The following is a 17,801-nucleotide window of genomic DNA, read 5'->3' on the forward strand; positions in this document are numbered from 1 at the left end:
CGCACTAAAGAAGCCACGTCTTTTAAAGCCGCTTGGGAGATTGTTGTAGCCAGCTAGCTTTAAACTCAGCTGTTTTGTAAAATACCAACTGGAATCTAATAAAACATTGAAGTAAAAGGCTTCTTCCACCATACGGCTTCTCATCAGAGCTGGTACCTCACTCTAACAGGATAATTATAATGAGCAGCACTTGATGGATGTGTAGGAAGTTGCATAGTGCTTGGGGAATTCCTATCTGAAATCTCAGACAGCTAATGGAACTGTTCCCTATCACTTTCAAATGTCTTTCAAGTCTTTATTTTAAAATGGAAAATAAATAAAGTGCCAGAAAGAGTTATCACTGGATGAAATAACCCTTGATAGATATGTATCTGTATCAAGCTATTTATTCCTTCCCTACCCTGTTAGGTGCAGAATGGAACACATATCACATTTAGCAATGGCAAAAGGTATCCATGGGTATACCATGTTAGAATGAATTTTGAGATACAATCCAAAGCTTACCCAAACTCACCTGAACAGTCAGGTGGGAAGTAGGATGGAATTTTTTTCTCAACATTTAAAGTGTTTTTACTACCTGATGGGTTTTGCCTGTGTAAGAGATGCCACAGTCTGTCTTTTTGTTATTACATTTCCACCTTCATTTTTAATTGAATTCATTACAAATTACAGAAAAGAAAGATGGCCAACTGCAGCAATATAAACAAAAATAATTAACCTTATCTAGAGTTTTTTTTAAAGTTTAGACATTTAAAATGCCAATGACAAGTTTTCTTTAGAATTTTAGGCAATTACAGTGATTCCAGTAACACCACACAAACTAGTAAGTAGTTTACAGATCTTATACATACACCAGAGCTTTGGAGAATGTTCAAATATTGTCTGAGTCTGCACTCAAGTATCTCATTTGCTTCACTGGCAGTGTAAGGCTGTAACAAAATGCAAGACTGCATTGCAAGGGGGAGGATTTGGATAGGATTTTTGCCTCAAAGGTTATTGCAGATTTTACCTACCAGCAGAATAAGCTATACCTAGACTGACTTAATGGTGCTGGAGATGGTGAATGTTAAAATGAAGAAACATGTTTGCAATGTACAAAAAACTTTCAAATGACCTTAAAATAAGCCAGTAAAGACCTTCTGTAGTCAATACAGTTTCAGCTGCTTGCAGCACCACTATAGCAAATATCGGGTTTGAGTGGCAAGGTTTTGGTAGCAGGAGGCTTACAGGGGTGTCTTCTGTGAGAAGCTGCTAGAAGCTTTCCCTTGGTCCAGTGGAGTCAATGCCAGTCAGCTCCAAGACAGACCCACCACTGCCCAAGGCTAAGCCCATCACCAGTGGTGGTACCACCTCTAGAATAACATAATTAATAAAGGTGAGGGGAAACCATGCAACTGCAGACAGCGAGAGGAGTGAGAATACATGATATCAACAGCCCTGCAGACACCAAGGTCAGTGCAGGAGGGAAGGACATGCTCCAGGTACCAGATCAGATTCCCCTCCAGCCCACAGTACAGACCATGGTGAGGCAGGCTGTGCCCCTGCAGCACATGGAGGTTCACAGTGGAGCAGATCTCTACCTGCAGCCCATAGAGGACCCCATTCTGGAGCAGGGTGATGCCTGGAGGAGGCTGTGAACCCATGGGAAGCCTGTGCTGGACCAAGCTCCTGTGGCCCTGCAGAGAGAGGAGCCCACACTGGAGCAGGTTTGTTGCAGGACTTGTGTCCCCGCACAGGACCCACACTGGAACAGTCTGCTCCTGAAGGACTGCACCAATGCAAAGGACCCATGCTGGAGCAGTTCATGAAGAACTGAAGCCCATGGGAAGGACCCACATTGGAGTAGGTCGTGGGAAACTGTCTACTGTGGGCGTGACCCACACTGGAGCAGGGCAAGTGTGTGAGGAGTCTTCCCCTGAGGAGGAAGATGCAGCAGAAACAAAGCGTGATCAACTGACCACAGCCACCCATTCCCTGTCCTCATGCACAGCTCAGGGAGAGAAAATAAAGAGTAAAGTTAAGCCTGGGAAGAAGTGAGGGGTGGGGGGAAGATGTTTCTAAGGGTTGGTTTTATTTGTCATTATCCCACTCTGATTTGATTGGTAATAAACTAATTTCCCCAAGTTGAGTCTTTTTTTTGCCTGTGATGGTAATTGGTGAGCTATCTCTCCCTGGTCTTATCTCGAACCATGAGGCTTTCATTATATTCTCTCTCCCCTGTCCAGTGGAGGAGGGGAGTGACAAACCAGCTTTGGTGGGCACCTCGTGTCCAGTTAGGGTCAGCCCACCATGTAAGGTCAAATTTCTGTCTGCTTCTGATATGAGGTTCTCAGCATGTGCTACTAGTTCACTACCTAAATTTATGGATTACTTTGACCCCTTGAAAAATTTAGCACTACTCTAGTCATTCACACTAGCTAGTAATTCATGCCATCTGGGATCCACACAGAAGTCTTACACTGGAACAGGAGCAGCAAAGAGTAGTGACTGAACCAATGCCGGGGACATGCAGACTAGACATACTTGTCTCCTCCCATGGTTAACCTGCCGAGACTTCAATGACTCAATGACTCTCAGTTGACAAGAACAAGCAGGTGGGAACACATAAAGGGGGTGCTGCAATTTTCTATGTACATGGGATTAAAGGTACATTTGGGGGATAGAAATGAAGCACGTTTGCCTTTTAGGCGGATTCTTCTGTTACTCATTCAAGAATTGAGACCTCCATGAGGTAAAGGCTATAACTCATTTTAGTCAGAACTAAAAACTAGCAGGGACAATGGGGGAAAAAAACATTAAATAAACCAATTGATGCCATGTGAACTTAAATCAGTTCAACTGATTCATTTAGGAAGGAAACACTTTCTTAAAGCAGAATCCCAGAGCAAAAGCTTAATACGTACCAAAAATAGTTGCTGATGTCCTTACACTGACCAACAGTGTCTACCCTCCTAGAGACAGTAACATGAAAATTTGGAAAAGAAACAATGGTTACTATGAAAAATGTTCATCCACTGAAGTGAGATAGGTTCCCAGTACAAAGAGTGTTAAATTTGCCCTTAATTTTTTTCAAAAACTAATTATTCCAGTGGGTCTAAGTCAGAAAAGTAAACAGCTCTCCCTAAACCTGTATCTGATCAGGAGTGTTTTGCTTTAATTGGCAGCAGTTCTGGAACTATCCAGGGTACACACAAGACTTCTAGCAGACACTTGATTTTATAACTGAACCGAGTTTAACTGAAAAGTAAAAGCTCATTGGCTAGGAAATGGGATAAGAAGAGTGTAATCCCCAGAGAAAATAAAAGAGCTGCTCAGCTCTACCCAGCTGCTGGAAAATCCAGCTATCATGTGGCATTTAAGAATTTCACTGAGTCCATCATCTCCAGACTGATTAATGACTTCTCTAATAAACAGTGAAATCTTTCCAAAAGAGTTCTTATTCTACTTTAAAGACAAAGTGTATGTAGTGATAGGATATGGGGGAATGGCTTTAAACTGAAAGAGGGTAGGTTTAGATTACATATTAGGAAGAAGGTCTTTACTGTGAGTGTAGTGAGACACTGGAACAGGTTGACCATAGAAGCTGTGGCTGCCCCATCCCTGGAAGTGTTCAAGGCCAGGCTGATGCTTTGCACAGCCTTATCTAGAAGAAGATGTCTCTGCCCATGGCAGTGTTGGAACTAGGTGATCTTTAAGGTTCCTTACAACCCAAAACATTCTATGAAGCTATAAATGCAACAGAGCTGGGGGAGGAAGAAGGCAGGGAGTGAGCAAGCGGCTGTGTGGTTCTGAGTTGCTGGCTGGGCTTAAACCACGACAGTATATATTAAGATAATGTTTCTATGTGAAAAAAAAATTAACAAAAAAGAATGCTTTGAAAAAACTAAAACGTGATCATGACAGAATCAGGGATAAGATGCTTGGCTAGGTATTTCTGGATGTTCCTTATCACAGACTTCTAAGCTATGTCACTGGACAGAAGTGAAGCATTTTACCATTCTTAGGCTCACAGTAACGGTACATTATTGTTTCATCGTATAGAATCATAGAATGGTTTGTGCTGGAAAGGACATTAAGATCATCTAGTTCCAACATCCCTGCTGTGGACAGGGATGCCTCACAGTAGACCATGTAGCCCAAGGCTCTGTCCAACCTGGCCATGAACACCGCCAGGGAAGGAGCATTTACCACTTTGGACAACCTGTTCCAGTGCTTCACCACCCTCACGATAAAGAACTTCTTCCTTATAATCTACCTTGAACTTCCCCTGTTTAAGTTTAAACCCATTACTCATTTTCCTATTGCTACAGTCCCTGATGAAAAGTCCCTCTCCAGCATCTTTGCAGGGCTCACCTTAGCTGGACACCTGATGCCCACCAACTCTATCTCTCACCTCTTCAACAGTAAAGTGAGGGAAAAAAATAAGATGGAAAAAACTCATTGATCAAGATAAAGGCGGTTTAATAAAGCAAAGCAAAGACTGTGCACTTCCCATCAGCAGTTACTGTCCAGCTACTTAGTGGGGAGTAGGGTTTCGGTATGTGTAGCAGTTGTTTCAGAAGACAAAGGTCACAATAATGAATGTGTCCCCCCTCCTCCTTTCTCTTAGCTTTTATTGCTGAGCAGATGTCATATGGTATGGAGTATCCCTTTTGTTAGTTTGGAACAGCTGTCCTGGCCGCGTTCCCACCCAAGATCTTGCCCACCACAGTCTACTGGTAAGAGGAAATGTTGGAGAGAAAGCCTCCATGCTGTGGGACTGCTGCCCAGCAATAGCCAAAATATTTTCTAGCTACCAAGCAAAGCACAACACTGTAAGGGCTGCTATTGGGAAATTAACTCCATCTCAGCCAGACCCAGTATACCTTCCTCCCTTGAATAACAAGCAGGAACGAAGCCAGCCTTCCAAATTCACCTTGAGAGCAGTGGGTAAGATAGGTGTCTTAGATCAAACTGGAAAATTAGCACAATCCACACCCAATTTTTGTTCAAGTTCAAGGTAAACTGCTCTACAGCTTATTAGGTTTTATTACCTGGAAAAAAAAAATGCAGCTGCAAGGAGATTTTATTTTATTATTATGAAAACAGAGCCACATCTACCTTTAAAAAGTGCATAAAAAGCAATCCTTATGAGCATTTTTGTGTGCGTGTGTCACTTTTTTATATTTTTCGCTTTTAAATTCTGATCATCTGTGTATCTTAGCACAACCCCAGATCAAGGGTAGGTATGAAATTCACAGACTCTGGGGTCTTGAGTCCTAACTGTGACTGGGTCAGGTTTTCCCTTTCTAAAAAACATAAAATAAAAAATTGAAGATATTGAAGCCTTGGCTTTACAGCAAATTACATGCTTCCTCATTTTTCTTATCCCCTGGTAACTCCTATGGCAGTAATTAGCCACCTTTCTTGCTCTCCTACAGGGATTAACTACTTTACCACCTCCCACCTTGAAATATCTTCCTCTGCTCAGCAGGTACTAACTATCATATTCACTCAATTTGACTACCCAGATAATGTATTAAACTCTGAACAACTGTTTCTAACCCGTAATTTGCTGAATGCTGATGACTCTCAAAAAGACCTTCTTTGCTCAAAACTATGTCTCTTTTTTTTTTTCTGCATGTGAACTAATCTCATTTAAAAAAATGGTCTCTCTCCCTGAAAGACTTGCTTCCCTCATGGTCATCATAACTATCAAAATTGTAGCACAAAACTTTTACAGCAAGAAGTTTATTATTGCAGTTACATGCTGGATTAAATATTTACAGACTGAAAGTCTTTAGAATTGTAAACAATGCCAAGAGAACTCAAACGAAAAACTACATTTAAACTTCCAAAACCTTGACTGATGTGACACAATTTCTTTCAAAAGAAGCCTGCTATACCATTCAACAACAATAAAATGGGACCTTAAAATTAATTCTGTATAAACTTTTTTACTATTTCACACTGCAGTTAGGATGAGAAGACTCATCTGAAGATCCAGAGAGCAGATAGGAAGACAGAAGATAACATGAAATTCTATTTTTTACAGGAACCAAATAATTCTGGAATTTGAGTTCACATGTCTTATCTAAAGAACAGCAAATTCAGTTTGCATGTGACTCACTCTTTCATTAAATAATTGCATAGAAGTTTTAAATTAATCCAATTTAGACCTATAGGAAGTTGCCACTAAATAGTTCCAACATTTTATATTGATGATTCTTATAATCTGCAGTGCAAACAATGAAAGATATATCTAACTTCTGGTTCTCTAAATCCTAGTAGGGGCCTTCACAAACTACCAGCCTGATATTCACAGAATCAACACTTGCAATAGCACTTTGGTAGAATGAGATGTGCGTAGAGAGGTAAACTCTTCTCAAGATGAAGGTATCTCAAATCAGCCAAATAAAATAGCATGTTTGGATTCTCTATAAAGAGAATGAATTATTAGTTTACATTCTCCTGTCACTAGATATCTTTCCTTGCGCTTTGATGCTGGCAATTGGTTATTTCCCTGAGGCACTACAGTGATGCATTTGTATGTCACCACATCCCTTACTGTGCTGAACTGTCACTCCCAGACTCAACATGGCAGGCCAACGTAGAAATTCAAGCGTATCTGAGAGCTGACAAACTCTACTTTACAAATACCCTGCATTCCTCTCAAGTCACTGCAAGGTTTGCATTCCAAAATGGAGATATAACCACAATTCTTATTAGTCGAAGTTAATAGAAGGGAAAGCGGGATAGGGTTTTCACCAGTTTGAGTGAGTAAGGTGGAGCATTAAGAAGACCAAACACAGCATTTTTTTGTAACTTCTTCATTTTTCTTCTGCTAGACAGCTGCTTCTTTTGGCATCACAAATTCATGACATGTAAAAACACTTAAGACCTTGGCCACAGATCACATTAGAGAAGTTTGTAAAGGTGCACCTGCATCTAGCAGTAAGTAAACACTGGTGGCCAGGATATTTTAGCTATTTTCAGGATGCTATAGCTATTTTTATCTTCATTACTCCCTCAGTGAGATGTATTTAGCAGTTCTCAATGGATTTTTCTTCCTATTTTGTCCATCTCTTTCTGCATCTACATACAACCTTAACAAGTAAAAAGACCTTCCACAAGGACTTCACCATCACAGATATCTACAGGTCAAATATCCTTCTCTGAAGGACAATTCCCCTTATGCTTCTTGTAAATGAGGCTCCTACTAGCATATTTCCCTGTCCCTAACAACTTGCCCAAGAAACGCAACTGCTGTGCAATTTCTCATAATGGGCAGTCTGCACTTCTTTTGTGCTAAGACAGCTAGCAAATACGGCTGATCTTTAGATTACTATTTTAAGGCATTTTCTGAGGTTTCCCAATGGTCCAGCCCTATGACCATGAGAGCAGTAATTATAGAAATTTAACTTCTCATAACCTCTTGCAATTAAAACCAGTAATCGCTTTGGAGAGCAAATAAAAGATTCCCTGTCATTTCTCCACACTCAACAATCTAGGGCAAAAAAAAAAACCTCAAATCACAAAACCCAGCAGAACAGAATAGCCTGTCCAAATAGAGCTGCCACATGGAAAGGTTAAGTATCAGGCAATATAAAAATGGAATTCTGAAGGCAAGTTTCAGTTCAAAGAGACACACTGCCTCGTTATCCAGAGATGTCTTCTCCAGGGGATTTATTGCAAGTCTGACAACTGCAAATGAGTTAACAGAAAAGAACAGGCGGAATGATAATCACAGCTACCACCCAAGAGTATGATACATAGTACAGTTCTCTGTTATTGACAACCTGTAGTTTCTTACTCTGACTTAAAATGCAGCTTGTTTGGGACCATTATTTATATGGATGAGGAACTGCATAAGAGGAAATCTATACCTTTAAAGCTGATGTATCATTCTTCTGCTTGTGTGAAAGATGTCAACAGTAAAAAAACAAAGTTAATGGGTGTAAAAACCCGTAAGTTTGACTGACTGTATCAACATTCACAAAGGCACAAATAATGAAGCAGAGACTGAGTGTTAAAGTCTGCCTCCCTTCTGGAGGAAAAAAAAAAAAGGCTTTCTAATCCCAAATTGGCCAGTTTGTCCTCAAATATCTTTTGTTAGGAGACAAAGGTATTTTGGGGACTAACAACACAGAACCATTGCTGATGATCTCCTGTTTGTGGAGAGGGAACACAAGTGCACAACATTCTTGGAAGAAGTGGTTCCAAGTCCCTGCCATATTTAATTATTCTTCTGTGCTGTTCCTCTCACACATTTCCACTCCAGACAACCTTAGCAACAAAGGTGCGAAGCAGAGAAGCTCTTAGCTCCCTGGGGATATAGATTCTCAATGAACTTTGAGTAAAAGCATTTAGTGCAGAAGTCTGGCAGACAAAAGACTACATTTAGTAAGAACAAGTTATTTTAATTTGAGCAAGTAAATTGCTAAGGAGTGGAGAAGAGCAGGAAGATGGGAGAGGGAGATCAGCCTGTGAAAGCTGGAAGTACCCAAGAGTTGTTGGAGGAGATAAACAGCTGTGATGGAAAGGACGCTGGAAAACAACAGATTTACAGGGTCTGTTTCCTATAAAGGTATCTTCATGTGAGATTCTGAAGCTTTGTGAGTGTGGCAACCTTTCCATGCACTTTGCATAAACAAGTGTCACAGACACAGTACATAGCAGTTCGTAAATCTTCCAAAATGCAGTACAACAGCCAGCCTTTGAAAACTATTGCATTAAAACCATCAGTTCTGTGAGGCAGACTGAACAATGGGGGCACATCCCTGCTACCTTAAATTGACAAAAGGAGAAAGATTTCTAAACATTCAATCTAGCATTGGCTGAATCTAGTATTGTGATAACAGTTTCATTGCTTGTGGCCACGTTAACCTACACAATATCCTTCAGAGAAAAAGTGCATTACGAAGTTTTTCTTCTCCCCTTTAAGAAGGCCTTCCCGTTACCCAGCTGGCGAAACAACCATTTGGTGACCTAAGAAGCAGACCAGGGCACTTTACTCCTGTTAGAAAGTAAGCTGAGGGGGAGAGCAATGTAATGCAGTTTGTAAGATTTGTGCCTTAGAGTTCTGACTCAGAACAATCAAACTTGAGGTTATTAAAGCAAATTCTCCAGTCCAAGGCTAGGTGAGCATCCCTGAGGCAGTTCTGACTGCCAGCAACACAATGTGGGACTTCTCACCTTCCCATTTCCCTGTATATTCAGCCTCACCCTAGGCAAGGAAAGTGAGAAAAGGAAGGACTGGTTAGCTTGGTTGCTTCTTCAGTCTGTTCACACACATTACTACAAACTAGAGAAGTTTTTTTACTAGAGAAGTAAACTTTCACCTCCACATTCTCCACAGTATTAGCCAAAAGGCATGTATCAAAGCATGGTGCAGGAGTGAAGCACAAGGCAAACAAAGCACTGAATTATTTACAATTTATCAAGGCTGCAGGGGAGTATACTGTTCCCTCTTCTTATGAAATAAAATGTTCTTTATTTTGCTCATGATATGTTTAAATATATCTGTAATTTTAGGACATCATTGTGATTTGAATTTATATTTATGTTTTATGTTAGCAGGCTGGATAAGACCATAGCTCCTTTTGCTTTACCTCCACCAGCGCACATTTAGAGACACTAGTACTAAGTCAATAGTTCTCAGAACTACCAATACACTGAATATAAGGAGCAGCACAATGGAAAATATTTCCAAAACTGAAAGAAACATTTATTCTTCTCTATAATACCAACTCAAATAGCAGAATAAAATTTTGCTACTACTGTACCACACAACAGTGATGGACACTTGTTCAGAAAATAAGATTTTTATTTGAGTTGATCAGAAAAAAACAAGTGTCTATGGATTCCATCAAGCTACCAAAAAGACACATTTTAACCTTGGGAAAAGAATTTAAAAGTTTCTCCAAACAAATTCTAATGCACCTGGAAAGTCAGAATAATGTATTGATTTCCACATGTGTCTTTCAGTAACTCCCACCACAGCAGTCAGTGCTGGCTGGTGTTAGCCTCAGCAATATCATTTTAACAAGCTAATTATGCCCATAGCTAACTAAATCTGAACTCCACTCATTCAGTGCACCCAGCAGCACCAACATCATGGGAGTAAAAAAGCAAGCATACATTATTGTCTCTTACCACAGTATAGATCTGAGGTTTGCGCCTTTTTGCTAGGTCAATAATATTGACTCCATTGTAATAAAGGTTCTCAATGCATCCATGGAAATTTTTCCTCTGAAAGGTTCCTGGTTTTCCTGGGACAGGAATCCCTCCGAAACTGAGCTTTTGGAAGGAATAAGAACAGTATTTAGTTATCACCCTAAATGCAAGAGGGCAGAGCCCCACTCCATGCAGCCAGCTGTCCAAAGACAGGTCACATTAACAGCATCATCTTGGAGCACAAAGCAGGGCTTGGCTGCCCAACAGGGGAATTACAGGCCACACAGCATTACAGCTATTGGAGAAATGCTGCTGCCACAGACAGCTCACTAATTTGGAAACAACTTTAAAGAGCCTTGACACACCACTTCACCAACCTAGTACCACCAGCCTTCCCTTCCCCAAATTACAGGGTTATGTTCAAATGGTTTCCAGTCCATAGCCCCCACAGGCCTGGAAGTTGTCACACACCAAGCAGACCACAGTGATCAGGAACTGCTGAGCAATGGGGGAATAAACTCTTCCCGCCCACAGAGCACTGGATTTGCCTTGAGCTGGAGTCACCCCTTTCCACAAAGCATGCATCTGGACAGTTCTGGTTTCAGTGACTTGAGGGTAGTTATCACACACACAAACTACCCCATTTGCACCTTGCAATGGTTTTCCCTAAATTTCCCTGTGGTTTGGTCTTTCCAATATATGCACATGGACTGAGCAGTGTAATGGAAAAGTTACGCAGGTTACACATTTAAAAAAAAATGCTGTGCTGTTGTACGAGTACTGAAAGATGTTAGTATTGTGCAGATTACAGCCTGTTACTGAATGGAGGCCCTGGAAGAATAAAAACTGTAAGAAAAAAATCCCTCCCCAAATCATTGGAGCATAATTATTTTAGATGACAGATTTCTCATAAGCTCCATTGGCCTTTTTGGCAAAGTCTTACTTGTGGTACCTTAAGTTTTTATTCATTTTGCCATCGCAGCCATCAGCATAGTGAGTGATACAGTATAAGTTGAGATCCTGCAGCCACCACACTTCACAGTGCTTCCAGCACATCAGAAGCATCCACTGCAGCAAGGGCAAGTGCTGCTGTGTGGCACCGGTTACGCAGTGATTATTGCGGGAACCTGGTCAGCCTTATTCCTCTGTCATGACTCCTAACGGCTCACCTCAGCTCATTATTACAAAAATAAAGAGCAATTCATAATTTTTTAACTTCCACTCCAACTAACATGCTGGGATACATAACCAAATGAAACCTTCCTGAATAACCTTGAAAGCACTTCTTTGAAAAGAAGTCCTTAATGAACTTGCATCTCAGTTGTACTAATTGATCACTTCGGAGAAATAAAGAGTAAACAGACTCCTACTTTACATTACTTTCAGTTTTCTTATTGGCAATGATTTTCTTCAAGAAAGAATCATTAGTTCTTCCTTAACACACTGGACTTTCCTTCTTCCGTGTTCTATTCTTTCAGTCTCCTGCTGTACTGGGTTTCAAAACCAAAAGAAAAATCTATCAATTATGCCACTGCATTATTAAGAAAACAGTTTCCTTTGTGATTAGTAATAATTTTAATTATCAAACTAATAGTTTTATTACTCATCAAGGCCTTTAATCCCTAAAGTGTGCCAAGATAAACTTTCAGTAGACTGTACTGCTGTAACGTTCAATTGAAAGATTGCCTCAGTGTAAACAGAAAGAAAACACATTGTGTGAAAAATTAAGCACTAGGGCCAAGATTGAGTGACATGGAGGTGAGCAGTATTACTGATTTATACCAGCTGAAGATCTTCTCTACCATGTTCCCTGTTTTGGAATATCTGGAAGAATTTTCTGCAAATTACACTGGAGCTAGAGTTTTCCCTAACTGGCATCAATCTTGTATCTGGAAGCAAGGAACTGTATTACTTTGAAATTAGGAAAGCTGATCACTCAAAGATGTTTTTTCTCAACTCCATCTTAAAAGCAGTTACAGTTTTAGCCCTTACTAAGTTCAATTTGAAGCTGTTCCAGAATCTCACCTCTCAAATGTGCTATCCTTACTAAATGTGCTCGTGATCTGGTAGAGCAGTGCCAGGGGACAGATATCACTCTCTCTACCCTGCTTTGTGAAATGCAAAGAGAATTTCAGCTGGAACATGGGAAGAGCAGAAAGCAGGCACATGCCACTGCTGGGCTGTCTGCTTTTGTCCCTTGGGCATGCTGGGAATTGATCCTTTCCAGAGAAATAAATCCAAAGTGCAGAGGGGAAATTTGTAGTCTCTTAAGCAATGAACCATGCCAACTCAACACATCCAGACAGGGTGATGGCTCTGACTGTGCAAGCATGACCCTGTGCCTTGTGGGCTAGCACGACTCAGTAGACAAGCGCATAGGGATAAAAATGAACATGGATAACGTGCACGCAGGTGTGCACTGGAGAAGGGGGAGAGATGAAGAGCTGCCTTGCATACAGATATGATGATGTAAAAGTTTTTTAAGGTGTTTTTTTACTGTCCATCAGCCATGAGCACTGAAATATGCTGAAGTGATACAAACTGCACTCTGACACACCTTGGCCTCATCACGTGGGAGCACACAAGCCTCAGGTTTTATGGGCAGGCAGGTTGTTTCTCTGCTCCATTCTCCCTTAGCTGAGCTGCTCTGGCTCCCTAGACCAGGATGCTCTGCTTTACAACCATAGATGTGAAGGGACCTGCATCAGAGCTGGTTGTCCTGACAGTCATGTTCAGAGTCTTCCTAATGGGAAGACAGTGGTCTTTACCTGCTTATCTCTACATGGAGAGGTGTAATCCAAGCAAGTGGTGGCTGGATAGAAGCACAACTCAGAGCTGGTGTCCCTATGGTCATGTCAATTGGACACAGGGATGGTACAGAATGATCTAATTGAAATCATACTGGAGATGGTAACACAGCACCTGTCCGTACAGATAAGTGCAGTTGCTCCCAGAAGATTTAACTAGAACCCAGGGTATATATTTTAGTTTAGCTCAAGCTTGGCCATAATTTGAAGTGTAAGCATAATCTAATGTGTATTTGTCCACAGACTGGCCATTTTCTGAGACTATCATATACAGAATTGCACTGACATAGTCTTATGTTTGTTAACTATGAAAGCAGCTGTCTTGGAATGAACTACTAAACAAAGAAAAGATCTTTGCTGAAACAAACAGCTCATAAAGTGGTTAATTTTCTTCACATTCATTTTACACCAATTCAGCCTCTTCTCCCAGGTTATAACCTAAAGGGCTTTACACACCTCATAATCAATATCCAAGTGATCTGAATCTCCCTTTGTTCGGAAATGCTGGGTGTGCTTGTCCACTGTGAAGTTTACTTGCTTGTTGAAGCGCTCTATGAGAACCGAGTGCCAGTGCTGGTCATCCAGGAGGCTGCCCAGGGTGACAGATGTGTGACTGTTACTGAAGTGCAGGTTGGAGTCCCCTGAAGGGGTAGAGACAGGGAGAAGACACCAGAGTTACTGCCAAGCCCTTAACTGAAGCATGGTGACTCAAGGGGAGTACAAAGATGCAAACTGAAGCTCTACCCATCAGAAACACACCCTTGTCAAAACTTGCTTTAGATTCTATGGGCTTCTTATTCATATGCATATGTATATGCACATGAACACATACACATTTTTTTTCCCCTGAAATACTTGTGATGAACCAAGAGGTTTTCCTGATGCTGCTCCCCACATTGCAGTATGTAGGGGATGGCTGCTCTGCCTGTGCCCTTGATTCTATTATTCATTTGAGGACTAATTTGTGTTTCAACAGCAACCTTCAGCCTGCACATATATCTCCTGTTTGTTCACTCACATTAATGGACCACTCCCAACACTTCTGTTTCAACTATGTAATTTCTGTATTTTCACAAGAAAAATGCACCAGTCCATTTTCAAAGAAAAAAAGCCAAAAGTCAGTGAAGCAACATGAATACAAGTGTTTTGTTCAGCTCAAATAGATTTTTAAACTTGGCCTAAATCTCCAGGAATTATATCAAGAGTCATAAAAATATTTAGGCTCTAACCCTGGTAATTTCAAGTACTCTTCTTTTTTCCAGCTAGCTACATGTCTGAACACTTCTAAGCCTCTCCTTGAAAGGGAGTATGTGTTCTTTTTAATATTCCAGCAGAATGGAGATAACACATGCTCCAAAACTGGCCGTCAAGTTGTGCATTCACAACAGCATCTCTTTGGAAGAGGTAACACAACGTATTTAACTATACTGTACACTTATCCTAGTATGAAACATTTGTAAGAGGAAGGCAAATCAATGGAGACATTAAGAGACTCGGGATGTAGCTACTTGATTCAAGTAACATCTGAATACCAAATCATAAAAATGCTGCATTATCATTTCTATGCTTGAACGAACTAAATGAACAAAGAAAGAAAATACTAGTTGGAGACTAAACAATCAATGAGCTTATGTAAAAATGAAATCCAAGAGCTTGGAAAATTGTTACTGATATTTAAAACAAACATAATTAGGCATAAGGGGGAAAATGCTGAAAAAATATCTATTAATTCTGTTTTAGTACATCTAGTTTGCTCCCACTAGTTTATGATTTTGGGAATTAAAAGAAGTCATAAACAGTGGACTGAGATACTGCACCGTTGCCTGCTTTTTTCTGCTCTGGCCAAACTTCTTAAAGTGTCCTGGAATTGCTAGTCCAAGATCTGTCCCTGCTAATACAGTACATTTCTAGATGCTACATCTCTCACTTTTACTAAAAACAGCTTTGGCAGTCTAAGCACCATGTCCTTCATGACATCAGCAAAGTCTATTTTCTTTTGCTTCCCCTACCACCTTCTCCGATAAGTTTTTAAGCTGTGAGCTGCCTGAGGCACACAGCATGTTTTGTTGATCTCAGGTGGAGTTTCTAGATACTGCCTAATATCAATAACGAATTTATAAAAGCAACCAAGCTAATCCTTGTTACGGCAAATGTGAACCAATAATCCTAATGACCCTTACCCAGGTTGATGTGCAAGGAGAGCTTCCCTTTCTGAAGTTCCAAGGTAATGTAGTCTCCACGCTGTCCTTCTCCATGGAATAAGACACCATCCCCCTGCATGCTCTTGAACTTCAAAGAGACCACATCTTTGAATGTGCTCATAAGCTTCTGATTGAACCTGTAGAGGAGTGAACTTCTGCCATCGAAGTCGGCAATATCTGACTCTGGGAGAAAGAAGATGGCAAAATGAAAAGTTGTACACCGGGAGAGGGACTGTGTTTTTTCAGGATCTTTTCAAATATCACTTGCAGTCAGGCTTTCTCAGAAGCATACTTCCACAGGACGTATTTGCCAGCTTAGTCAATATGTGGATGTATGTGGCATCTGGGCAACCATATTTCACCCTTTCTATGTGAGGAATGGGAACACTAGGATAAAACCAGAACTTCTCTGCACTTGTCTTCCTCTCTCTCATGCACGACTGCTTTCTCACTCAACTTTTTAGGACAGAACAGGTGCCTTCCACCATATTCAGATCTCAGAACATCCCTCATAACATTTACTGTTTGCCTCAAACACACCCAGTATGTTATTCATTATTTTGAACACTTCAGTTCTCACCCCAGTTTTGTAGCTTCACAAGCATTTGTTGAGCTGTTTCTGTGTGCCTGCCATGCCTGCATCCACCTTTGCATCTAAACAAGCATCATCTTGGCCTCTGAGGGTTGGCTGCTTATTTGAGATGGGAATATATCAAGCATTTTTCCGCATGCATATTGACTAAGCTGGCAGAAATAGCCAAATATCAATTCAAAAAGCTTTTGATGGGATTTCACGGGAACTGGGCATCTAAACTGATAATATACCTGTGAAAATCCTATTAGAAACATATTTTCCTCTTTAGCCAGCCTCTAAAACCTAATCACTGTGATAGAAAACAGGCTTTTAATTCTTCAGTTGCAATTAATATTTCCTTTGGCAGCAGCAGCTTGCAGTACTCCTTGCTTTACAAAATAGTATTTTAAGAAAAAAAAAAAAAAAAACAAAACACAAAACTTTTTTTTAATATTTATATACACATATATAACCATAACTTTTGAACTAATATATTGTATTCAAACATGTGACTGACATAAGTAAATTCAATTCCAATTTTATCCAAAAGCAATTTAGCACTTGTAAATAACAAGCCTGTCAATTGGTATTTCCTATTGTGATGAAAAATATTAAAATTCAAGAACACCACATGATGAAGAGTCTAAACAAGGGTTTATTAAGCTACGTAACTACTTTGATCATGTCTAAAGACAAAAAAATTTTCATAGTAATCAAGAAGAAAGAGCACAGATTACCTTTGTTTGCAAACCACATTTTAATGATAATCTACAGCTATCAGCTTTCCATTTTCTTTTATAAACTGAAATGTCCGTATGCAAAACAATCAAGATTTCCAGGCCAGCAACTACACTGTGATTAAAGTTGGTGATTTAAGTCACCTAAGCTCCCTTAAGAGTTCTTCTATCCTTTCAAGCACTGATGGTAGTTTCATTTGCTCCTCTCTAAAACCAGAAATAATAGGGATTGTCTTTTTTCCTCTATTTTTTCTTTTTTTTTTTTTAATTTAAACTGGACCAAGATTTAAAGAGGTTTGCAATTAAAACTATTGTAAGTTCAAAAAAAAAAGACCTGCTAATGATTTATTACCATGCAAACTAACATAAATAACTTCTGGTTGTCAGTATGACAGTTTGTACAGAAGTTTGACAGCAGACTTATAAACTTGTAGGGAGCTCACTATTTAAATCTGAAATTAAATTCTATCACTCCAAAACTGATTGCATTCCAAATCAGAAGGTAACTAATTATTTCTTGTAAGAATAAAACTATAAAGAAATTCAACCCTGGGAAAAATTCACTCCAGAATAAACTAAGACCGACTTCTTATCTGTCATATCAGAACTATAACATGATGTTTAGCATCATATGTGGACCATTTGCTATCTTAGGAAGCATTATGAATATGAAAGTATTCAGTTCACCTGCTTTTACTGTGCTTTTCTTTTTTTTTTTACTTCTGAATTAGGCATTCAGAAACAGCTCCTTCAGAATTGCCGATTTCTCTCTATTGACACCTTGACTGCCAGTTTCTATAAAGGGAATTAAATTCATAGTTTCATTCTTATGAACTTCTTCTAGCTACATTAAACACTTCAATTTGTTTAAAGTAAATTGCAAGTGTTATCATAGTTTCATTTTAACACAGGCAAGAATTAGGAAACAGCTTATAAAGAAGTTAGTATTTGATTTCCAGTATATTTTCCAGTTAAAGTTGATTTTCCTCTTAGTTCTCAAAAACAAAGATAATGTAAGAGAGCAGTGATTCAATGTTGCCATAATAGCAGCCCTTTCTTCTTTTCCTTCTTGAAATCCAAGCATTCAACCAGTCTAAATTCACACTTCAGTCTTTGTTCTCCACTAAGTCACAGCATAACACACAATTCTTGAAGAGTTCTACCACTGACATTTACAGAGAATAACACAGAGGAAAACCTGGTTTTGAAAGGTTCTGCTCCACTAATTATCAGTTGAGAGTACACTGGCCAATAAACAGCACTGAAAGAAACGGGAATATGTCAAGTAAATGCTAACACTGGCAGCCAAAAATCATTACTGTCAGTT

General features: G+C 39.8%; 1 protein-coding gene across 2 annotated transcripts in view; it reads right to left on the minus strand.

The window, feature by feature from the left end:
• Positions 1–17,801, minus strand: part of CNTNAP5 (contactin associated protein family member 5) — a 298,904-nt gene that overhangs the window by 134,249 nt on the left and 146,854 nt on the right. For both annotated transcript variants that reach the window (XM_057430057.1, XM_057430056.1), the window contains exons 5-7: positions 15,143–15,346; positions 13,419–13,603; positions 10,135–10,278 (exon numbers count right to left, since the gene is read on the minus strand). In XM_057430057.1, coding sequence (XP_057286040.1) covers positions 10,135–10,278; positions 13,419–13,603; positions 15,143–15,346 — 533 coding nt within the window. The remainder of the gene's footprint in view (positions 1–10,134; positions 10,279–13,418; positions 13,604–15,142; positions 15,347–17,801) is intronic.

The sequence above is a fragment of the Pezoporus wallicus genome, unplaced genomic scaffold (genome assembly GCF_028554395.1).
Source record: "Pezoporus wallicus isolate ANWC-B61680 ecotype Strahan unplaced genomic scaffold, APGP_CSIRO_Pwel_v1 contig_5261, whole genome shotgun sequence".
Lineage (NCBI taxonomy): Eukaryota > Metazoa > Chordata > Aves > Psittaciformes > Psittacidae > Pezoporus > Pezoporus wallicus.